The following is a 24,197-nucleotide window of genomic DNA, read 5'->3' as shown; positions in this document are numbered from 1 at the left end:
GCACTTTGTCCCTTGGTGGGTTTCTGGTTTTGTCCCCTTGTTCTGCAGAAGGAAGCTTCTCTGATGCTGGCTAAACCAGTTATTGACCTATGGGTATAGCACAATGTCACTAGGTATCATTGTATTGTTTAGTTACTTTAGCAAAACAGTATTCGGATTGCCACCCAAGCAGTGTCAGGTATGCGTTACATCTTATGGAGTGGGTGGGCCTTAAATCCAGTCAGTCCACAGACTCACTTTAATTTCTGCTCTTTATTTTGTAAAAGTAAGTCGCCATTCTTAGGGCATATTTTAGGTCAATTCTTAGGGCATATTTTAGGTCAAATGATAGTTAGGGTTAGGTCCATTCTTAGGGCATATTTTAGGTCAAATGATAGTTAAAAAACAATTAAGTTTCTTTGTTTTTGTTGATAACTTGACCTCCAGATTGGGTAATCTTTTTACTAGCTCTACCCTGATTAAATTGCACCTGTCTCTAGCTCATGACGTACATGACTTTAGACATTAATTACGTGTTAGGCGATGGAGATGCAATGTTAAGTCACGGCCGTGCTGCTGAGGAACATGCCTAGTGTTGGGTAACTTTATAAACAGCACAGCAAATTAAAGGGGAGAGCTTGGGTGGCTTAATGACTGTTTCCAGTCTCGCTTCTCCTTTCAAACTTTAAACCAGTAGCCACTCCCTCCTTTCCTGCACTTCCTGTCATTCCGGGCAGTTTGGTGGGTCGCATTGGATCGCACCTTAACGAAATAACGCTTAAGACAGTGCGGGCCAACTACAGGAAAACACCTGCTGTGGCTCTTTGAAATTACTACTTCCTGCTTTTCTTTTTCTTTTATTAAGAATGTTTTATTTGCATATATGCCTGAATAACAGAAGAGGGCATCAGATCCCATTACAGATGGTTGTGAACCACCTTGTGGTTGCTGGGAATTGAACTCAGGACCTCTGGAAGAGAAGCCAGTGCTCTTAACCGCTGAGCCATCTCTCCAGCCCTACTTCCTGCTTTTCTTCCCAGGAAGGTTCAAACCACGAAGCTTGACTGGGTCCCAAGGGCTTGTCCTGCAAAGCCTACCCCCACTCTCCTTGGGTGCTTCACTCAAGCACCGCCCCTGCCCTCAAATGAGCTCATTGCGCAAGGCCCGCCCCCGCCCTTCCATCTAAGGTACAAGCCCTGCCCCCTGCCCTAGAAACTGCTCCTCGCACAGGCCCCGCCCCTGCCCGCCCACGACTCTATGCGAGGCCCGCCCCCGCCGGCTCACAGCTCGTCGCGCAGGGTCAGTCGCCTGGCTCTCCGGGTTCGCTTCACAAGTCCCGCCCCCTGCCCTCCTCTCCCGGGGCGCCTCGCCCTCCCGGTGGAGTTGCGCACTGTGCAGAGCTCGCGAGGGCAAGGCTTGGAGGGTGGGAGTCGGGGCTGCCAGGGCGGGGTCCTTCGCAGGCCCGCCCAGTCGCCTGCGCCTCCGCGCGCCAAAGTCAAAGTGCGGGTCCCGCCGGCGCGAGATTGACGCTGCAACCCCGAGCTACCGACGCCGCCGCCGCCGCCTTCCTGCAGGTCCCGCGTCCTTAGGCATGGCCACCCCACCTAAGAGGTTCTGCTCTTCTCCCTCAACCAGCTCTGAGGGCACCCGCATCAAGAAGATCTCCATCGAAGGGAACATCGGTAAGGTGTCCCCGGTGCGGGGCTGGTGCTTGGCGATTCCTCCCCGCCGCCCTGCCCGCGCTGGCGCGGTGGCTCGTCTGGCCCGGCGCCAGCGGGGGCTTTGTGAGGCGCGCTCTGGACCACTGCATCCTTTGTTGGGAACTTAAAAACGCCAGGGTTCGGGGCGCGGTTAGGGGGGTGCTGTTTTTTTTGAGATGTAGCGTAGGTAAACGAACCCCCTTTTAGATGCGCTCTTCCGGTAGTCTTCACTGACTTGGGGTTTTCCCGCAAAATTGAGACCATTTTTTGTCATTTCCATCTCCAGTTCCCTTGGTGCTTCTTTGTAGTCAGCGCTTTCCCCCTTCCCATCCTCAGACGAGCCCTGACATGTTTCCTTTTTTTAATCCCTGCCAGTTTTGTTTTTCTACGATGCCCTACCCCAAAACCAGAGCGTCTGGTTTTCTGTGTCTTGTTTAGTTGACTAGACTGCCATTAAGACTCATTCATGATGTTTATTTCTGTAGAACTTTATCTATTTGTTTGTTTTGAGACTGGTTCTCTTTTTAGACCTGACTGTCTTGGAGTTAATTGTGTTGACCAGGCTGGCCATGAGCTCTCAGAGATTCGCCTGCCTCTGCCTCCCGAGTCTGGCCCAGTGTAATACAGTTTTTAAAAATTGTTAAGTAATATTACAATGAACCGTATACACCACGTCTTCCTGGTTGTTGACATTTGGTTGGCCTCTGTAGCAATACCTAACACTATGTGAGGCATGAGGAAAGCAGCTTTTAATGATTTTGATAGTGTGCAGATTTTTACTCCCTTTCCCACATACAGGTAAGTATTAGGTGTGGCTCAAGGACTATGAGAGTTTCCGTCCTTAATCTTATTGGGGGTAAGCTAGACTGTGCATGTCATTTTGCATGGGGACCGTGAATTTCTCATTCTTGTACATGTCCTACCGCGGGAAACCGACCAACGTTTCCTGTTTTGGAACAGCTGTTAGGTTGTGGGCTGCAGGTTGAGTACTGACTATTCATGTATGCAGCAGATGTTCTCATTTTTACCACCTTCAAAGCACCCCTCTTGAAGAGGGGAGCAGATGTAAGCATCAAGAGAGTAGAGCACAAAGACGGCGTGTTTTCCTTGCCCCACATTTAAGACACACATCTCTGGAAGAGATCCTCATGTCTTATAAGTTCTTTGAGATGTTTGTTATCTTACTAGTAAGAATCCTCGGAGCGTCTTAGTGGATGGATAAAGATGGCCATGTGTCATGACGGGAGAAAGCGCTCAGTAAGGTCATCTTTGGGGTAAATGTCAGTGGACAACCCCTTGGACCCGAACCATAATGGATCCAAGTAGGCAACATATTACCTCGTCATCTCCTTTCCTTCATGCTTCTTTAATCTTCTCGGCACTGGAATAATTTCTGAATGGGCAGCTCCATCTCCTGCTTCCTTGCTTCCAGAGCTGTCTTTCTACATACAGATAGAATTGTGCTATCCATGCTTAACATCCCTCCCTGACCTCTACTGACCAGAAAAGAGCCTCACATTAGTAGCCTGCATTTGCCCATTATTAGGAAAAATGACTGACTTACTTACTAGCAGTTACAAGTTGAGGTTTCCCTTAAACATCTAGATCTTTGACCAAAAAAAAAAAAAAATAATAATAATTCAAGCTTTGGCAAGCACTAGGAGTACAACTCTGTTGGAGGAAGTGTCATTTAGATTGTAAGGTTGTTTACATCACCTTATGACGTCATTTGTCAGGTCCAGATAACCTGTTACTGTAAAAATTGTGCAATCTGCGAAGACTGGTTCGTAATTCTTATGTTCTTCCTAAAATTTGAAGTTTGCTTGGTCATTGGTTATGTAACCTGTTTTCTCATGTTCTGTGGTACTGAGCTACTCCGTAGTTTAGATTTATGGAGGCTCATTTTAGTGTGTTCAGAATGACTTTTAGAACGGTAGTGCTTCTCTGACATTAAGGACTCTGTTAGTTAACCATGACTTTCTAGTTGTGCTCTGTTTGAGGCAGGGTTTCACCATGCAGTCCTGACTGGCCTGGAACTCGCTGTGTAGACCAGTCTGTCCTCGAATACAGAGTTCTACTGCTTTTGGGTGCTTGGGATCAAAGCCTTGTGTACCACCTCTCTTCCCGTGCCTTGTAAAGCTATTCATAGGTATTCTTGTGGTCTTTCATCTTCGTGGAATATTAGTTTATTAGCTCTTTGTCCCGCTCTGATCTCCCTCTGAAAAGTTAAGGAAGGAGCTGGAAGTGACTATTTGGGGACTGCTCAGCTTGAAGTCAAATTTAGCATTTAGTTTTAAAGTCTGACTGTGTGAGCCTTTTCTGGTTGTAATCACTGTTGGAAGCAGGCTTAAGTGCTTTTAGACTCTTGAGTAGTTTGCGATAACGTTGGTGTGTTTCTTGAGTACCCCCGAATATCATGTTCTCTTTTCTGCCTAGTCCAATGAATGATGCTCATTCCAGTCATTCTTCTAGATAGAGTACTGTCTGTAAACTGAAGCCCTTCCGCACAGAATTTCAGCCACTAGGGTTCTCCCCACAAACTCGGTAGACACCCAGTTGATCTTTACATTTATCTCTTCTGTTTTGGATACACTTCGTGTTTAATATACTTTCATGTTGCGCTCCTCACCTGCCCTGTCTTGTCACCTGTCACCATGTGGATCTCCCTTTCCTCTGCTCTGTGCACGAGTCTGGTACAGTGCTGGTGGTTTGAGTGTACGTCTCAAGTCAAAGATAGTTCTGTGCCAACCTTAAGTCCATTTTATAAGGAAGAGGACACTTGACAAATATATTGAAGCTATATAGGGTGTGTGTGTGTGTGTGTGTGTGTGTGTGTCTAGTAAGACGTAGAGGAAGAAAGAATTTGATAATAGCTGGTGATGCCTTGTATGACCACAGTTGGTGACTTCTGATAGAGAGGGCGTGGTGCTCATTAGAAGTATTGCTACACCCTCTTAAGCCACAAAGTCCAGACTCACTGATAGAAAACAGGGAGTATAGTATGTCCTGATTACACGTAAGCTCATTCTGTTCTGTTCTTTCCTAGGCAGCTCAGAAATCAGTGGAGATGGTCTGGAAAAGCAAAACATGTCTTTTCTTTTTTTTAAACGGCTTGGTAGAGAGCACAGAGCCATAAATGTGGGGCAGATTTCCACAGCTTTTACTCCTAGGAAGTGCTTTGCAAGACTTAAAATAATTTCTATTAGCTATAGGACTTATGGTCAGATAGCAATAGTTACCAGCTCTTAAGCATTGGGTGGTTATTGGTTTTTATAGGTATTTCTTAATTGGTTTATTTATCATCACCATCATCACCATCACCACCATCATCATCATCATCATCATCATCATTTTTGTTTGTTTGTTTTGTTTTTTGAGGCTGGGCTACTCTGTAGCCCTGGTTGTCCTGGAATTCACTCTATAGACCAGGAGATCCATTTGCCTCTGCCTCCCAAGTGCTGGGATCAAAGGCATATGCCACCACGCCTGCCTTCTTGGTACTTTTTGTTGTTGTATTAGGGACTCTAGCTTCCTTTTCCCCTCTTTAAAAAAATTGGTTGTTATTTTTGCAGGGTTAGAGAGGCATGCTCTTTCTTGCTCTGCAGCATAGGCTGGCTTCGCACTCACCTTCTAGGCCGGTTTGTTACTTCATCTCATAGCAATCCTGCTGCCTGAGCCCCCAAGTTCTGGGGCTATAGGTATGTGTTTGTAGAGAGAGTGTCTCACTATGTAGCCCAGGCTGGCCTGGAATTCAGAGTCCTTTTTCTTTACCTGTTGAGTGCTAGGGTCAGAAGTGTGGTTGCTCCCAGTAAGCTCATAAGACTGAGAAAGCAGAGCCGGTAGAAAGGGCGGTTTTGAAAATACAGAAGCCTGGATGGACCCTGGTAGACTTGACCAGGGTTTGAATTCTTCAGTTCCTTGCCTTAGGTAAACTAAAACAATAACACCTTTGTTCAGTACAGTTGTCTAGAGATCATCATTAAGTTTTAAAAAGGTGGAAGGGAAAGGTCTCTGTGTTTTTCTGCGTATGTATGTGTTGTTCAGTATTAGTCTTAAAAACTGATGACCATCGCTTGTGTTTTGCTCTTTTAACAACTTTTCTTAATTGTCTTTCTCTTCGACCACAGCTGCCGGGAAGTCAACGTTTGTGAATATCTTAAAGCAAGTCTGTGAGGATTGGGAAGTGGTTCCTGAGCCTGTGGCCAGGTGGTGCAATGTGCAGAGTACCCAAGATGAGTTTGAGGTATGCAGGGCAACCTACGTGAGTATAGTCTTGGTGCTGGACCCGTGGAGCAGCTCCTAACCAGCTACAGCTTCGATGCCGTCTTCTGGTCTCCAAGGACACCGAGGACGTATATATGTACAGACATCCATTCAGGGAAAACATCCATACATTAAAAAAAAATTAAAATTCTTTACGTTAGAGAAGCAGCGTATCGTGTCTCTTGGATAGCACCCCCCACCACCCCCACCTTTCCAATAAAACTCTCAAGTCTAGTTGTATGTGCAAAAATTCAGCGAGCTGTGCATTTCAAGATTTACATATTATATGTAAGTTTAAAAGGTTTTTAAAGTTTAAAAACTTGAAATAATTTTAAAACCTAATTACAGGTTAAAACTCTTGAGTGATTTCTGCATTTTAAATGGAAACAAATAAGAAAACACAAAGCCTCCAGTAGTTGAATTTTATTGATCTCTTCAGCCCTTTGTCATGTGGAAACCAATTTATCTCTAATTACTCTGTACTATAACATCATCCTCCACAAAATTTCATTTTGGACATATTTCGTGTTACTAACACTTTTTTCTTTTTTTTTTCGGAGCTGGGGACCGAACCCAGGCCTTGCACTTGTTAGGCAAGCGCTCTACCACTGAGCTAAATCCCCAACCCCACTAACGCTTTTCAATATGGCATTGCAAGTAAGGGGATAAAAAGAGTTAAATTCCATTTTATCAAAGTGGAAGTTGTGGCTGTGTGTGATAATGATTGCTAGGGGGTTTTATTTCTGGAGAAATGAAATTGAAATTAGAGAAAAAGGATGCTTGTTCAGTCTGAAGCAAGTTGAAAAAAAATACAAGTACTAATATGAGCATTTCTGGGAAATATTGGATATTTAAAATGTAAGTCATATAGAAGAAAACCAGTAGCAAGAATTTCTGTTTGTAGCCTTCTGGGGTGTCTTACCTAGGGTTACTATTGCTGTCCTGAAACACCACGCCCAGTAGCAACTTGGGGAGGAAAAGGCTTCTTTTGCTTACACTTTCTCATAGTGGTTATCATCTAAGAAAATCAGGACAGGAACTCAGGCAGGGGAGGACCCTGAGGACAGGAGCTGAGAGCAGAGGACTTGGAAGAGGCTGTTTACTAGCAGCCCAGGGAGGCCCTACAGGCTTGCCTACGGCCAGATCTAATGGAGGCCTCTTCTCAATTGTGGTTCCCTCCTCTCAGATGACTGTAGTTTGTGTAAAGTTGACAGAAAACTAGCTACACAGGGATATATGTAACTCTGTGTGTGTGTGTGTGTGTGTGTGTGTGTTGGATATAAGGTTTTGATAACTAAAGATATTTCTCATACTTGTATTTGCAGAGCATAGTTAACTTTAGGCTGGGGGTGGGGTCTATGAGATACCTCAGGGGCAAAGGAATTTTCTACCAAGTCTGATGACCTCAGTTCAGTTCCCAGGACACATGTTGTAGAAGGAACTAACCAGAACTTCCGTCCTCCGACCTCTGTCTGCCATGATTGTACCTCACACATATACAGTAAATAAATAGATGCAATAAAACACTAGTAAGTAAGTAGGTATGCAGGTAGATAAATAAATAAAATCAATCTGTTAGTTTGAGTGCTTTAGCTCTATTCATGCAGTAAGAGACTAAGGTGGGTTTGCCTGTGCTGGGGACTTGAGGTCAGCGTAGACAGTTGTCTCAAGAAAGAAAGATTTTTATTTATGTATGTAAATGAGTCATCTATTTGCATGTATGCCTGTATGACAGAAGAAGGCACAAGAGCTTATTATAGATGGTTGTGAGCCACCATGTGGTTACTGGGAATTGAACTCAGACCTCTGGAAGAGCAGCCAATGCATTTTAAGCTAATTTTTTTATGTTTATATTTTTTCCTCAATGCTGAAAATATTGGTCCCAACAACATCGCATTGGATTGCAAGTTTGGAGCATCACTTTTCTCTGTCACATCACAAGATTGGAGTTACAGACTCATACCTAAGGAGGCGAGGCAATGAGTACACCCAGCCTAAGGTTTAACCCTAGCTCAGTGGTTTAACCTACCATCTTTTTTAGCTTTATGATGTTGTGAAAACACACACATAGAGTAGTCAGTGTACTTTGGTTTTTATACTTTGGATTTTTTCCCCTGGGCTAGAGAAATGTGCTGCAGGGAAATCAGAGTGGCTCACCATAGTCAGAACAGGCTCACAACAGTCACGAGGCCCCCGCAGGGCACTCTTTTAAGCTCTGACACCTTTTCACCCCTTGATGATTTCAACTTAGGTGTTGTCTATAAGGATGAGAGCTCAAGTCACTGGAAGAGCCCTTAAGTTAGTTCTCTTAGACAGCTGGGGAATGGTGGGAGCGGTTAAACAGTGTATGTGTCTGACCTGGGAGAGGCAGATGGGACTTAGCTGTCGTTGACTTTCTTAGAGATTTATTATTTTATTATGTGTAGGAATGGGTTGACTGTGTGTGTATGTATGTGCACCATGTGATGGTGCCTGCAGAGGTCAGAAGGGGTCATCAAATTCCCTGAAAGGAATTACAGAGAGCTGCCTTGTGTTGCTGGGACCTGTACCCCGGTAGCTGACTTTTTTTAATAAAAATTTATTTGTGTGTATATGTGGTATATATGCAGGCATAAATTTGACACAGTAGTTGGAGGTCAGAGGACAGGTTTTGGATTTGGCGTTTTCTACCTGTACGTGCATTCGGAGGATCAGACTTTTCCTGTCAGGCTTGAGTGGCTACACTTCCAGGGACCTTGCTAGCCCTGTAGCTCATTATTCTGGGAAAGCAATATAAGTGCCATATTGTTTATCTTTTCTGTTTTAAAAACAGAAACATAAATCTGAGTATCTTTTGTTAGCTGTGAAGTATTGCCAATGTCTTCTGTAGGCTGTTAGTTACTTGTGAGGAAGATTTAAGGTTATTTTAGGCAGTAGATAACATAAGTCATGCTAGAAAAGGGGAAGGAAGAGGAACTTAATGGTCTAGTAATTATGGATTTATTTGTGAAATTTCTCTATTTATTTATCTTTTATGTGTGTGGGTGTTTGCTTGTATGTATGTCTGTACCACATAGGTGCCCATGAGGCCAGAAGAGGATGTTAGATTTTTCTGGAATTGGAATTGCACTGTCTCCCGCTCTGAGACAAGGTTTCTCTATGTAGCCCTGGCTGTCCTAGAACTCGCTCTATAGACCAGCCCGACCTTAAACTCGAGATCCACCTGCCTCTGCCTCTGGGATTAAAGACATGTGCTTCAACCACCTGGCTTCTAACTACATTTTTTTAGCCACCACATGGTTATAGGGAACCAGACCTGTGTCCTCTGGGAGAAGAGCAAGTGCTCTTAACCACTGAGCCATATTTCCAGCACACACTCCCCATCCCCCATTTCTCTTTTGAACCTCTTAAAAAGTTAAATAGACGGGCATAGTGGCACATGCCTTTAATCCCAGCATTTGGGAGGCAGAGGTAGGTGGATGTCTGTGAGTTCCAGAACAGCCAGAGCTACAGATTGACACCTTGTCTCAGAAACCAAAAAACCAAAACAGTTATTGTAACTCCATTGGCAATTATATCGGTTTGTTTGTTTGTTTGTTTGTTTGTTTTGACAATGTAAAATAGGAGTTGACAACATCTCAGAAGAGTGGTGGGAATGTTCTTCAGATGATGTATGAGAAACCTGAGCGGTGGTCTTTTATCTTCCAATCATACGCCTGTCTCAGCCGGATCCGGGCCCAGCTTGCCTCTCTCAACGGCAGGCTCAGGGATGCAGAGAAACCTGTATTATTTTTTGAACGATCTGTGTATAGTGACAGGTATGCAAATGGCTTATATTTGGCTCTTGGGAGTTTATAATGAGACATTTTCTTTATTCTCATTTCCTGGTAATCAAATTAGAGGCTGAGTGGAGGTTTTAGATAGAAAATGACACTTAAAAATACCTTTAGCATCGAGTTGCTAATGACATTAGGACAGGGACTACGGAATAAGATGCTCATCTAATTTGACTTTCCAAAGAAATTCTTTCCTTCCAGTCCTTTAAAAATCCTCATCTATTCTGATTATATCTGGATTTACTCCTAGACTCTCAACTAGAAAAAGGAGATAAAAATTTAGCTTGTCTAAAGGTGTTTTAGAGTTACCCTTCTTATACCAGGAGCTTTCACCTCCAAAACTATCTTAGAATAGGGGCTTATAAAGTTCTTGGTCCTGGGACCCCTTTCCTTTAATTGTTGAGTAGTCTAGAAAGTTTTGTCACTTGGTTCATATGCTATTAGAAATTAAGCACAGTAACAACAGAAAGATTGAGAATCAGTATACAAACAATATACAAATTCATTGTGGTAGCAGCTATAACTTCTGATAAAAAAGTTGGGAGTGAACATAGTGAAAAGAGCGACACTGCTTTACGTTCTGTAGCTCTTTATCGTCTGACCTAACAGTGGGCATTCGTCCACGCTGGCATATTTGTGATGTGTTTTGGTGAAGGATGGTAGTGTGTGTGGCAAGCCAGCGTCTCAGAACTGGAAGGAGCGTGGGGATCTCCAGGGATCCTTAGCCAGCAATTTGAGAGCTACTGGCAAAGAAGACATTTCTTGTACTTGGGAAGACATTTCATGTGTGTCTTCCAAGGCACACAAGACTACAGGATTTAGGAGCGTGTTTATACCCGTGTTCTCTTTTCTGTTTGGTATGTCGGTGTTTGAAAGGCTGTATATGCTGACAAAGATTCTTTTTCAGGTATATTTTCGCATCTAATTTGTATGAATCTGACTGCATGAATGAAACAGAATGGACAATATATCAAGACTGGCATGACTGGATGAATAGCCAGTTTGGCCAAAGCCTTGAATTGGATGGAATAATTTATCTTCGAGCTACTCCAGAGGTAAGACCAATAAGCATTTGCTTGTGCCGTTGAAATTTTAAGGTAATATCAGAAATCACAAGAAGGTTGTAGTAATAACAATTTTTTTATTTTTTTAAAATATATTTCTTTACTTATATTTCAAAGGTTAGTCCCCTTCCTGATTTCCTGTCCATAAGCCCCCATTTCCTCCCCTCCCTTCCCCCATATGGGTATTCCCCCTAAACATCCCCCTTATTGCCCCCCCCCCCCCCCCATATTCCCCTGCACTGGGGGTCCAGCCTTGGCAGGACCAAGGGCTTCCCCTTCCCCTGGTGCCCCGACAAGGCTATTCTCTGCTGATATGCAGTTGGAGCCCTGGGTCGGTCCATGTGTACTCTTTCGGTAGTGGTTAGTCCCGGGAGCTCTGGTTGGTTGGAGTAATAACAACTTAGAACCAACTTCTAAGACGGAGAGAGATCTCAGCGGTTAATAGGACTGCTCTTCCAGAGGACCCAAGTTCAATTCTTAGATTCCACATTGTGGCTCACCTGTAACTCCAGTTCCAAGGGATTTGACAACCTCTTCTGTCCTGTGGGCACTACATACATGGGATGGCCAGATGTACGTGCAGCCAGACACTCATACAGATAAAGTGGACCTAGGCCTCCTGGTACAGATGTGTAGCTTGCTCTTCATGTGGGTCCCTAACAGTTGGAGTGGGGGCTGTCCCTAAAGCTGTTGCCTGTATGTGGGACACGTTCTTCTAGCCGGGCTGCCTTGTGGGAGAAGTGCCTAGCCTGGCAGAGACTTGACGTGCCAGGGCGAAGGGATACCCAGAGGGGCCTCCACTTGCTCAGAGGAGAAGGGGTGGGGTTGGGGAAAGGATTGTGGGAGGGTGTGACTAGGAGGGGGGCAGTGAGCTGGATGTAAAGTTAGTAAGTTAAATAAATAAATAAATAGATAAGTAGATAAATAAATAAATAATAAAACAACTAACCCTCTAACTCCTCACCTGGAAACTTAACAACACTACAAGTTTTCACAAACTAGAAATCTAGATGTGGCGAGCTTGGTCTTCTCTGTTCTTCATCCAGTTCTATTTTATTTTTTGTCTTAATTCCTCACTTACTCAGATCCTCATATCCCATCACAGTTGGAATGAGAGACTCACTGAAGCCACTTGTGTAGCATAGGCTCGATGAAGTGGAACTGGGAGTAGGTGTTTTAGCTACTGTTGGATTCTTAGGGCCAGTGGAGACACGATGGGAGCAATGAGTGCTTGCTTTGCGAATATCACACTGTTGAAGTTCACTCTAAGAAACATTTTATGGTTACCTGTGACTCAGTACAAGTGACACACATGCAAAGAGACTTAGAGATCTTGGTTCACTTTAAGAAACATTTTATGGTTACTTGTGACTCAGTACAAGTGACACACATGCAAAGAGACTTAGAGATCTTGTCATTTTCAGCTAAGGGAGATCCCCTGGAAAGACCCCTTGTGTTAGATAAATTCCTGTTCTATGCATGTATTACATAATGGATCCAGAAAGGTCAGGTCAGCTAGACTGACTGACCACTGAGAATTTCATATTTAAGTTCTCTTCTTTATGTCCTTTCTCGCTTCCCTCCTCTCCCAACTTCTACCATTTCCTCACTTTCAATTATTATTGTTGCATGTGCATGTGTGCGCGCACACACACTCACAACACACACACACACACTCACAACACACACACACACACACGCACACACACTCACAACACACACACTCACACACACTCACACACACACTCACACACACATGCACACACACACACTCACAACACACGCACACACACGCACACACACACACTCACACACACTCACACACACACTCACACACACATGCACACACACACTCACAACACACACGCACACACACTCACACACACACACACTCACACACACACACTCACAACACACACACAGTTGTAAATACAGGCTGTTTGGCTGCTTGGGATTGGATAACCTATCATGGGGCTCATCCCTGGAGAAGACTATTTCTCTTTCACCCTCTTGTTTTTTGAGACAGGGACTCTGAACTGGAAGCTCACTGGTTGTCTAGAGTGGCTGGCCGGCCGCCCCTGAGGATGTGGCTGCTTCTAACCACCTTCTCTCAGATTTTTTGCGTCCTGGGACTCTCCTGACTGAGCTGTATTCCCAGTCTCTCATTTATGTAATCTTTTGTGTTTTGTTTTGTTTTTGAGACAAGCTCTCTCTATGTAGCCCTGGCTGCCCTGGGTCTCACTATGTAGACCGGGCTGGCCTCCAAGTGATTAGAGGTGCGCCTGCCTCTGCCTCTGGGCTGCTGGGATTGAAGGTGTGTGCCACCATACCTGGCTCATTTATATCTTCATTACTGAAAAGGGATTCATAGCAGGCTGTGGCCCAGTTTATGTGCTGCTCTATCTCCTAAATGTTGTTTGTTAGAGATCCATTTTTTTCTTCCTTTCTGCAGGGCTGGGGATTGAACCCAGGACCTTGTACATTGTAGACGGGTGCCTTACTAGAGATAGCACGGTGTGGAGGATCTGACATCTGAGTGTCTGTGCGCTCTCACAAATTGATTGACATTTCATTTGCTTTATACTGTTAGAGAAAAATGATTTAGAATACCATGGTTTAATGTGACTATTTAAGTTTATAATTATTACAATTATACATAAAGTTTGAAAATTCTGTTCCTCGGTCGCCACATTCTCCATGTTTCAAGTGCTGAAAAGCCACAGTGGCTGGTGCCACCTTGCTTAGTAATACAAACTGAGGACAGGTATAAAGTCCTGTGTTCTTTTAGGGCATGGCAGTTTAGAGCTTCCACCCGGTGGTGAGCCACTCTTACAGGGACGGAGTACAGAAAAACAGACATAAACTTGTGTGCTTAGCACCCAATTAGGATGGATAGATTTAAAAAAAAAATGTGGTAAATATTTAATGAACTATTACCCCCCCTTACTCTTTTGTCATACCTAAATTAGTGTCTTTCATGTGTGAATACTGATTTATTTTTCAAGTTTCTGAGTACTTTGGAACTATCATCTGGCTGAAATAAGGACTTACAGGGAAAAATTGGGTATTTCAGTTTTCTAGGAGAAATAAATACATGTTTTCAGCTAACGGAAAAGATACCAGAAGATAACATTTTTACAACAGCAGACACAAATAATTACTTGACTTTTTTTTCATGTCTTGCTTTTAGAAGTGCTTAAATAGAATATATATACGGGGAAGGGATGAAGAGCAAGGCATTCCTCTTGAATATTTAGAGAAACTTCACTATAAACACGAAAGCTGGCTCCTTCATCGGACTCTGAAGTAAGACTTTTACGCTGTTTGCCTGTCTGATTCTCTTAATCAGATTTCCCAGACATAGTAGCAGCGTGTGCAAGCGTTTACTTTTATTTATGTATTTGCTCATTTTCCCGAGATTCTTGCTTGAAGGCTTTGTAACTATCTTCTAATGGAACCGATGCTTTAAATGATAAATGATTGTGTATGTTAAGATACATTCAGAAATAATTTAAGGTGGTATAGCCTGACGATATATACTTCATATATATATACGATGTTTCAGTTTTTATACTTCTAGTTATACAATAGTAGCTTTAATCTAAAAATATTAAATGTGAAATTTCATAAAGTTTGCTAAGCTGATTGTACCTGTCTGTAGTCTGTTTTCTGGGAGGCCAGGAGCTTGAGGCCACCCTTTTGTGGTCCTTCTGTCCTGCGTATCCAGGAAGTGCTCTGTTGTCATTAGTAACTTGTCACAGTATGACAGTGCTTATAACCAATCATCCTTGCCTTGGTAATGGCTCTGAAATGAGTAGGGAGGGATATTAGTAACCTTATGCCAGAGAGAACCACACTGTTTTTTCAGCTGAAAAGGGAATGCTCTCAACATGAGGGAAGGAAAAGGCAGGGTGTTTGTTTGCTTGCTTGTTTGGTTGGTTGGTTGGGTGGTTAGGTTTTTCAAGACAGGGTTTCTCCCAAGAGCCTTGGCTATCCTGGAACTCACTCTGTAGACCAGGCTGGACCACAGCCTGGCTAGGAAAAGGCAGTTTTCAAGTAGAAAGAACATTGAATTTGTATATGTATATCTATGTAAGAGAAAAACCAGTGTATATGAAGTGCATGCTGCCCGTGGTTTCAGTCTCACTGAGTTCTTGGCATGCATCCCACGTGGCCAAGGGGAGATACTGGGATATATTTTAAGCTGGTGTTTTCAATCACACTTGAAAACACGTAGACAGTAGGCTGGTTAATGGCGTGAACTTTGTCCCAGTCAGCTCTTAGACAGTATGGAACTGTGACAGCATAGCCCTGAGGCTCTGAATGGCTCTTGTGGTTGGTTCAGTTTTCCTTATTTTTTGGAAGTGTTGGGAACGGAGCCCATTGCTTTGGACACACTAGGTAACTGCTCTGCACTACACTGTACCAGTGGCTTCTTTATCCTCGAAACACAAAACCTCTTAGTTTTTTGCTTTTGAGGAATGATGCATCATAATGCCCAGTTTTATATGTTCTGTAACTGAGGCTGTTGTACACGTGACGGTAAATCCGCATGTAACGAAGAGACTGCCAGCTGCACCACTACAGGGCAACCTTAGCATAAAATGAGTTTTGAGTAGTAGGGGTTGTTCATAGTTTTCCTCGATTTACTGCTTTCCTGATTTGGTCATCTTTTTTAAACAGAACCAACTTTGAATATCTCCAAGAGGTGCCTATCCTCACATTGGATGTTAATGAAGACTTTAAAGACAAACACGAAAGTCTGGTTGAAAAGGTGAGTTTAGAAAAAGGCTAGTATTTGTTTTGTCCTATCCAAGACAATCCTCTTAGTGTGTGAAAACAGCTTCGTACAGAAAAGCTTCTTTAAAATTACATTAGAGGACTGGGGTGTAGCCTGTGGGCAGGGTGCTTCCAGGCCCTCATGAGGCCCTGGGTTTGAGCCCCAAGATCGAACACACACACACACACACACACACACACACACACACACACACACACTCTCTCTCTCTCTCTCTCTCTCTCTTTTGTTGTTGTAAAAATATAATAATAAAAAGGGTATAGTGTCTTTTACCTCACTGGGTCTACACCTCGGTGCCCCAAGATATCTGCTAGATATCTTGGCGGAAACACAGCCCAGCCACACACTTTCCTACACCCAAACCCTCACATAAAAGAACACACAGCACAATAATCTTAGATCCAATTGGTAAGATATAATTGCCCACTTAAACATACAAAGCCCGGTACCATCCATCCCTTGAGAATATTAATAACAACCTGTAAATACACAGAGCAGAATCTTAACATCACCTGCCATCTTGTCCTGACACCGCTTCTCAGCCTCTCTCTCCCTCTCCTCTCTCCTCCTCTCTTCTCTTCCTTCAAACTTCTCTCCCGCCCATCCTTCCTTCTCCTCCAATAACAGGCCTCCTTCTATCCTGTACCTGCCCCACACCTGTACTTTACAAATTCAATGGGGAACAGGTTCTGATCAAGTCACCTGATTCCTGAGTATGTGACTAGGCAGCTGTCCTAGGGGCAGTGGAATTAGCATCAAAATACGATAACTTCAGGGCAAACCACAGCACTTTTATCTCTCTCTCTCTCTCTCTCTCTCTCTCTCTCTCTCTCTCTCCCTCTCCCTCTCCCTCTCCCTCTCTCCCTCCCTCTCTCTCTCTTTCTCTCTCTCTCTCACACACACACACACACATTCTCACACTCACACACACACACACACACCCACACCATTAAGAAATTTAGAATTTGTAGGAAATTTTACATTGTTTAGTTTGAGTCCTGGCTTTGAATTCCAGCTCTGACCTGAGCTAAAATATCTTTAGCTTTTTATTTCCTTTTTGGAAAGACAGGAGTAATTGTAGCCTTGTGCCTTTTCTCACCTTTCTCCTGCTTTCTCTCATTTTTTCCTTCACACCTCAACAATATGTCAGTGTTTTAATATAAATTGCTTAGAAAACTAGTTTGTGCTTTTCAAGGAACTCAGTATGGAGGGTACTTCAAGCTGTAGAATGTCATCTCATTCGTTTGTAGTTGACGTTGGGAGATTGGGCAGTGTTGCTGTGAATCTTTGTTGGAGACCACGTTAAGGAAGAGTCGGCCTTGTTCTAATCATTGAGACATTGTATTAACAAAGGGTAATTTAACCCTCCAGTAGTTGAGAATTGATCATGTCGTCTACACATATAGAGGGGAGACTTGCTGGTAATCTTTAAGGTGGTAATTAGAATTGTATAATAAATATTCTTATCCACATTAATTAATTTAGTGATTTCAGGTTTGAAGAAAACCACACCTTTGTTTAGTTTTGAAAGAAACTTAGAGACTGTTTTTGTTGTTGTCCTCTGTTTGCTTGTTTCTCTCATGAATAACCCAGACTGTATCTCAAAGAAATCGGAAGCCTCAGTATTTAAGATTCTTTATATATATGGTTAGTTCCCCATCATATAAAATAATACATGAGTGGAAAACGCAAGTGACTTACTATTTATGATATTAAAACATAAGGTAGAATTAATGTGATACATTAAAATAAAATTAATAGCAGTTGTGAAAACACCAAGTATCAATTTAACTGAACCTGTAAAACCATTTTCTAAATTTTATTTTATTATTTAAATCTTTTAAAAAAAGATTTATTTATCATTCTATGCACATTGGTGTATTGCCTTTATGTATGTCTGCGTACTAGAAGAGGACATTGGATCTCATGGGACTGTAGTCATAGATGGTTGTGAGCTGTCATGCCGGTGTGGGACTTGAACCCAGGACCTTTGGCAGAGCAGGTGTTAACCACTGAGTGATCTCTCTAGTCCCTATTAAAATTTAATTTACTTTTAATGAGTGTGAGAGTCTTGTCTGCGAGTATATAAGTACACACATGTGCATGGTGCTCCAGGATGCCAGGAGATGTCAGGTCCCCTGCAGTTACAGGAGCTGCAGGTGGTTGTGAACCGTCATGGGAGCTGGGGATGAAACCTGGGTCCTTTGCAAGATCACCAAGTGCTCTTAAAACTCCCAGTCATCTCTCCAGCACCACATTTCTTAGCTTTAAATAAACGCCTTACTTTCTTAGACCTGGAATCATTTCATATTATTCTTTTTAAAAATTAATAATCGTAGAATCTGGGGGAATGTTTTTACAAGGCACTAGCCCTTACCCTCTAAGGAGAATTTTATAGTCCAGAGTGGAGAAGGAGAGTCTGGCTTCGTGGTCTTTATCTCCCGGCTAGGTTTGTTCAGAAGGCATATAGCTTTGTCCATGCACTAACATTCCAGAACTTTATGCCTTGGGGCTGGAGAGACGCCTCAGCAGTCTGGAGTTGGCTTCCCAGCACCTGCGTGCTGACTTAGAACTGGCCGTGACTCCAGTTTCAGGGCATCTGACACCCTCTCTGGCTTCTCCTGGCACCAGGCACACCCGTGGTACATAGACATGCAGATGAAATATTCTCACTTAAAAGATAAAATAAGAAAATTGTGTCTTAATACCGCAGCTTTAAATGTTTGAATTGAAGAGATGTTTAATATCTATCTGATTATCAACATTAAAGCTGTATATGTCAGAGATCTGTTATTTATTTAAATGTACATACGTACATATGCATGTGCATAGAGACCATAAAACTAGTGTTACAGGTCTTTTAGAATAGTGTTAATCTTTTAAAACTTTTATCAGCCTTAATGTATATATGCATATACATATAGACCATAAAACTAGTGTAATGAGTCTTTTAGAATTATATCAATCTTTTGAAACTTTTATTAGCCTTAAATGTAAATTAACAATTTTAGGCTATTCATCCTACTACTGAAATACTTGGTATTTGCTTTGAAAATAAAAACTGTGCCATCATGATCATTATTTATACAGTTGGGCTGTTCAGCTCTTCTCTTAGTTGAAGATGAATATTAGCTATCAAATTAATTGAATGAATTGTATTCATTTTTTTTTCCTTCCTTCAGGTCAAAGAATTTTTGAGTACTTTGTGATTGCACAGGAGACAACAGGCAACAAAATGTTTCTACATACTTCAGTTTTGTATATTGCCATAGCTTGATATTACTGCAAAAGTCTTTAGAAGATTAAAGTTTTTAAACCATTTTTGTTTTAAGAAAAACCCCTTTCCTTTATAACATGTATATATATATAGTTTATTTAATATTTGTAATCGTATGTAAAACTTTGTGTCCTTCCTTTACTCCCTACATCCTCTGCTTCTGGTCGTCCTTCCTTTAGGTTTTAAATCAGAGGTGTGTAATCTCTCACAACAGGAAGTACGGAAGTAGATTTTCCTAGAATCAGTGCAGTGAATGGATAAACTGTTCTAACAGGCCCAGTCTTCTCTGCCTTCTCAGTTGTCATCCTGAGCAGGTTAACGTGTTTTCATGGTGTTCAGTGGCGAGCAGTTTCATAACTGGACACTTTACCATGAGGATGCATATCTTATGTAAGGTAGTGTACCTGTTAAAAGCTGAGAAGTGGCGTTTGAGGAGTCCTTGGGGTAGGGATGTCGCAGCGTTTGCGTTGTTTTCTTCCTGTTCCCTTTGGTCGAGCTGGAGATGGAAGCCCTACAGAGCTGTCCCTAGCCCTTGATGTTTTCATCAAGTCCTCTCCTGCTCTGCTCGATGTGAGGGTGAGACCATGTTAGCAGCACCACAGTGATGTTCACTGCTGTGGCTGGTGCGTTTGTAGAGGAGGAGGTTAAACTCTTTCCAGTTTGATAAATGTATAATTACTTTATAAGTCTCGTAATCTTTAATCTGTTTCTTTTTTTTTTTTAGCATCTTTTTTTTTTTTTTTAAGATTTATTCATTTATTATATATAAGTACACTGTAGCTGTCCTCACACACACCAGAAGAGGGCATCGGATCCCATTACAGATGGTTGTGAGCCACCATGTGGTTGCTGGGAATATAACTCAGGACCTCTGGAAGAGCAGTCAGTGCTCTTAACCGCTGAGCCATCTCTCCAGCCCTTTAATCTGTTTCTTTGTCTGGGAAGAGTATTCTTTATTTGCATGAAATTTTGCATCAGAAGAGATCTCTACTTAAGAGGTAGCTAAAGTTTATTACATGAGTCTAAAGCTTCATTAAGGTAGCTGTTGCTTGTTTGAATTATGTTTTTTGTTTTTTTTTTTTTTTTTAAGACAGGGTCTCTACATATCCCTAGCTGTCCTGGAGCTCACTATATAGACCAGGCTGGCCTGGCCTTGAATTTACAGAGGTCCACCTACTTCTGCTTCCCTCCCCACTCCCAGTGCTCAGACTAAAGGTGTGCAGTAGCACACTGGGCTCTGATTTTTTTGAAATTATTTGAGGTAACCTTCCTCACTAATTTTCTTTTAGTTCTCCTGTAAAATGATCATAGAAGGTTTTCCTGTAAAATGATCACAAGGTTTTCCATTTTTCCACAGCCCTGAGTTGATAACGGGTGGTCTCTCTTTAGCTTTGGACATGGTGAGACACTCAGAGGCCTAGGTTAGCTTTTGAGCCTCCCAGTCTGTTCAGCCCCACCTCTGATAGGCAGGCTGCTGACCTGAGATTTAAACCCCATTTCTGCTGAGAGTGCTGTGGTCACACTAGGCTTCATAGTTTGCTTGCTTTGTAGAATTTTTCTTAAAAGTAGTCACAGAGAAATTACTGATAAAACAACTTTTCTTTATATATAGTGCATCATGGAAATGTAACAATTTTGTTGAACTAGGTAATAAAATTAACAAAGACCAGGAGGCCTAAATCTCCCACTAAGAATGCACGTACCTCTGAACTACTTTTATGTTTAGTTGTAAGTATGCTTGGATTCAACTTACGCCTACATAGAATTAACCAAGTTTTTTTTTTTTTTAATTGTTTGTTTGCTGTAGTTTTTAAAGTTAAAATGTGTGTCATTTTTACCAAGTAATTAACCTTTCTAATTCATATTAAGAAAAATGTATGCTGGGGTTGGGGATTTAGCTCGGTGGTAGAGCGCTTGCCTAGGAAGCGCAAGGCCCTGGGTTCGGTCCCCAGCTCTGAAAAAAAGAACCAAAAAAAAAAAAAAAATGTATGCTAAATGTAAATAAGAAATACTCAAGTTAATAAAAAAAAAAAGAGAAATGTATGCTTTCTTGAAATGAATTGCATTTCTTTTGAAGCTATAATTTTTCTTTCTAAAATGTTACTTTTTCTTTTTGGTTTCTTATTCAAAGATGATAATTCAGTGGGCCAGCACTGATCTTTGAAAAGAGGAATCAATTTCAAGTCGGTAATAACTGTAGCTTATTTTGTGATACTTGTTTTTTGTTGTTGTTTGATATAAATACATTTGTCCACTCAAATATTTGTCAATAAATGAATTTAAAGTTCTTGAGCCATATGGGGAGAGTTTTAATTTTCCAAAGCAGGCGTCATTTAGTTTTCTTCTTGGAATTTTCCAACTTTGTATTTTCCACTTAGGTCTATGATCCATTTTCAGTGTTGTGACGATAATCAGGTTTGTTGTGGATTTGTGTGTGTGTACACACGTGCACTGTATGCCTGTTCCAATACCACCTTTGCTTCCTTTTATGGCTTTGCTCAGCTTTTTGGAGACTATCTTTATGCAAGCCTTTCCCTAGTTTCTTGACGTTGGTTATTTTATTCATCTTTTTTTTTTTTTTTTTTTTAACAATCCAGACTTTATCCCCTTCCTGGTCCATCCTCTGACTGTTCTACCCCATCCCATACCTCCTCCTCCATCTACAAGAGGATGTCTCCCCCTTCCCCGCCAGTTGTAGTTTTATAGTAATCCAGTTGACTGGTGCCATCCTTCCATTTGCCTGTTTACAAGTCTTGGCCTGGAACTCAGTCCTGCTCCAGTGTCCTTGGTGCTGGTTTATAGCTGTGCACCACATGGTCAGCTTCTTTTCAGTGTTGAGCTGGGCAACGCTGAGACCTTTCGTCCCCTATGGAAATGTTAGAATCGGTTTGCCAGTAGCCACAAGAGAACTTGCTGACAGCGCCGATTGGCATGTTGTTGGGTCTATAGATCGAGTTGGGAAGCTCTGACATTTGGATACTCATGGAGCTCTGTCATTTTGCTGTCAGTGAACATGGATGGGTATCATTTCATTTAGTTCACTGACAGCTTCAAAGTTGTGTCTTTTTTATCATACAGGTCGCATAGATCTTCTATGTGTTTTTGTTTTACGCCTAAGTGGTAATGCGTTTGCTATGTTAATGTATTCTAAGTTTTTGTTCATTTCTGTTGTTCTTCCGCCTTAATGATCTTGCTGTGGACAGAGACTTTCTCTGTCATTGTTCCCAACAAAATTGCCTTCTCTATTCTTTTTATTACTTTAGGTAGGACTTTGAGAGGGGATTGTCGAACCTTGTTCCCGGTCTTACCAGGGAAGCTTTAGTTTTCTCATATTAAAGTAATGTTAATTGTTCCAGCTTTAAAAAAGGAAGGGAATTAATTTGTGGTAGCCTGTATAAACCTAGAGGACACGCACTAAGTGACATGATTTAGTTACAAAAGGATTAATACTGTATGATCTTTATACAGAGTCTAAAACAAACATACTGGGTGGAGAATTGTGATCACTGGCGAATAGGACATGTTAGTCATCGGGTACAGAGTTTGGTTAGGAGGAAGCTTTGTGAGATGTGTCATAACATGGTAACTATGGTTAATGTATTTATTTTTTTAAAAAACCCATTATTTATTTATGTATTATTTACTTACATGAGAACATTATGGCTGTCTTCAGTCACACCATAAGAGGGCATCGGATCCCATTACAGATGGTTGTGAGCCACCATGTGGTTGCTGGGAATTGAACTCAGGACCTCTGGAAGAGCAGTCAGTGCTCTTAATTGCTGAGTCATCTCTTCGGCCCCAATATTCTTTTAAAAATCTTTTTATTAGCTTATTTTCTCATTTATTCCATCCTGATGCAGTTTCCCCTCCCTCTGTGACCCACCTCCTCCCATCTTTTATTTGTAATTTAAATGTTATTTATTTATTTTTGAATGTCTGTGTGTATATAACTGAATGTATTTTAGTGTTCCACTATTTGAGAAGGCCAGGTTTCTGAGAAGACCAGACGAAGGCATCTGATCCCCTGGTACTGGAGTTTCAGGTAGTGGTGAGCTGCCAGATGTGACTGCTGCTAGGTCCTCTGGAAGGGCAACACCTGCTGAGTCACTTCTCCAGATGTGAACTCTGGAAGGGCAACACCTGCCAAGTCACTTCTCCAGATGTGAACTCTGGAGGGGCAACACCTGCCGAGTCACTTCTCCAGATGTGAACTCTGGAAGGGCAACACCTGCCGAGTCATTTCTCCAGATGTGAACTCTGGAAGGGCAACACCTGCCGAGTCATTTCTCCAGATGTGAACTCTGGAAGGGCAACACCTGCCGAGTCACTTCTCCAGATGTGAACTCTGGAGGGGCAACACCTGCCGAGTCATTTCTCCAGATGTGAACTCTGGAAGGGCAACACCTGCCGAGTCATTTCTCCAGATGTGAACTCTGGAAGGGCAACACCTGCCGAGTCATTTCTCCAGATGTGAACTCTGGAAGGGCAACACCTGCCGAGTCACTTCTCCAGATGTGAACTCTGGAAGGGCAACACCTGCCGAGTCATTTCTCCAGATGTGAACTCTGGAAGGGCAACACCTGCCGAGTCATTTCTCCAGATGTGAACTCTGGAGGGGCAACACCTGCCGAGTCACTTCTCCAGATGTGAACTCTGGAGGGGCAACACCTGCCGAGTCACTTCTCCAGATGTGAACTCTGGAGGGGCAACACCTGCCGAGTCACTTCTCCAGATGTGAACTCTGGAGGGGCAACACCTGCCGAGTCACTTCTCCAGCTCCAATGTATTTTTACATACTAAGTAAATTGCAAGCGTTCTCAACCACCAGAAATAATATTTGAGATCATAATTAGCCTGATTTAATCCTGCTACCTATATACAGCATCATGACAAAATTATACTTTAGAATTATATTTAAAAACTAACCCTTTCTGTTGCTGTGATAAAAATACCCAGATAAAAAGCAGCTTAGGGGAGGAAGTGTTTATTTTGGCTCTCAATTCAGGTTCTAGCGTGTTCCTGCAGTAAAGACAGCATTAGGAGAATGAGACAGCTGGTCACATCATGTCCACAGATGGGGAGAGGAGACCATTTACTGTTCCTACCTTGCTTGCTACCTGGCCAAAGGGAGGCTGTCCTGAGAGGTTTTTTAATTAAATGTCTCAAGTATGGAAGACAAGATTTTTCTGTCTCCCAGGACCAAAAATCTCCCCAACACCTAGTGTGAGCTCAGGAAACTGGTGGTGATGTAGACTCAGCTGTTAGTTACCTTTGTAGCACTGAGACCAAATGCTTATT

The 24,197-nt window shown here is 42.3% G+C and overlaps 1 protein-coding gene across 2 annotated transcripts; it reads left to right on the top strand.

The window, feature by feature from the left end:
* The first annotated feature begins 1,236 nt into the window (after positions 1 to 1,236).
* Positions 1,237 to 22,254, top strand: Dck (deoxycytidine kinase). 2 transcript variants are annotated; one of them, NM_024158.2, is given in 7 exon segments: positions 1,237 to 1,661; positions 5,807 to 5,922; positions 9,546 to 9,739; positions 10,665 to 10,812; positions 14,012 to 14,127; positions 15,505 to 15,595; positions 18,802 to 22,254. In NM_024158.2, coding segments are annotated over 7 exon segments (783 nt in total). In that variant the 5' UTR covers positions 1,237 to 1,570; the 3' UTR covers positions 18,829 to 22,254.
* The last annotated feature ends 1,943 nt before the right edge of the window (positions 22,255 to 24,197 follow it).

Source organism: Rattus norvegicus, chromosome 14, assembly GCF_021556685.1.
Source record: "Rattus norvegicus strain SHRSP/BbbUtx chromosome 14, alternate assembly SHRSP_T2T, whole genome shotgun sequence".
Lineage (NCBI taxonomy): Eukaryota > Metazoa > Chordata > Mammalia > Rodentia > Muridae > Rattus > Rattus norvegicus.
Note: the sequence above shows the minus strand (reverse complement) of the source record. Positions and strands in the feature narration are given on the sequence as shown.

What these genes read in the sequence shown, in the direction of transcription:
- Dck (XM_087584394.1), top strand. Translation starts at nt 5,894, where the DNA reads ATGTGCAGAGTACCCAAGATGAGTTTGAG. An exon ending in GTACCCAAGATGAGTTTGAG is followed by an intron (nt 5,923 to 10,664) that starts GTATGCAGGGCA and finishes ATTCTTTTTCAG; the next exon opens with GTATATTTTCGCATCTAATT. An exon ending in ACGAAAGTCTGGTTGAAAAG is followed by an intron (nt 15,596 to 18,801) that starts GTGAGTTTAGAA and finishes TCCTTCCTTCAG; the next exon opens with GTCAAAGAATTTTTGAGTAC.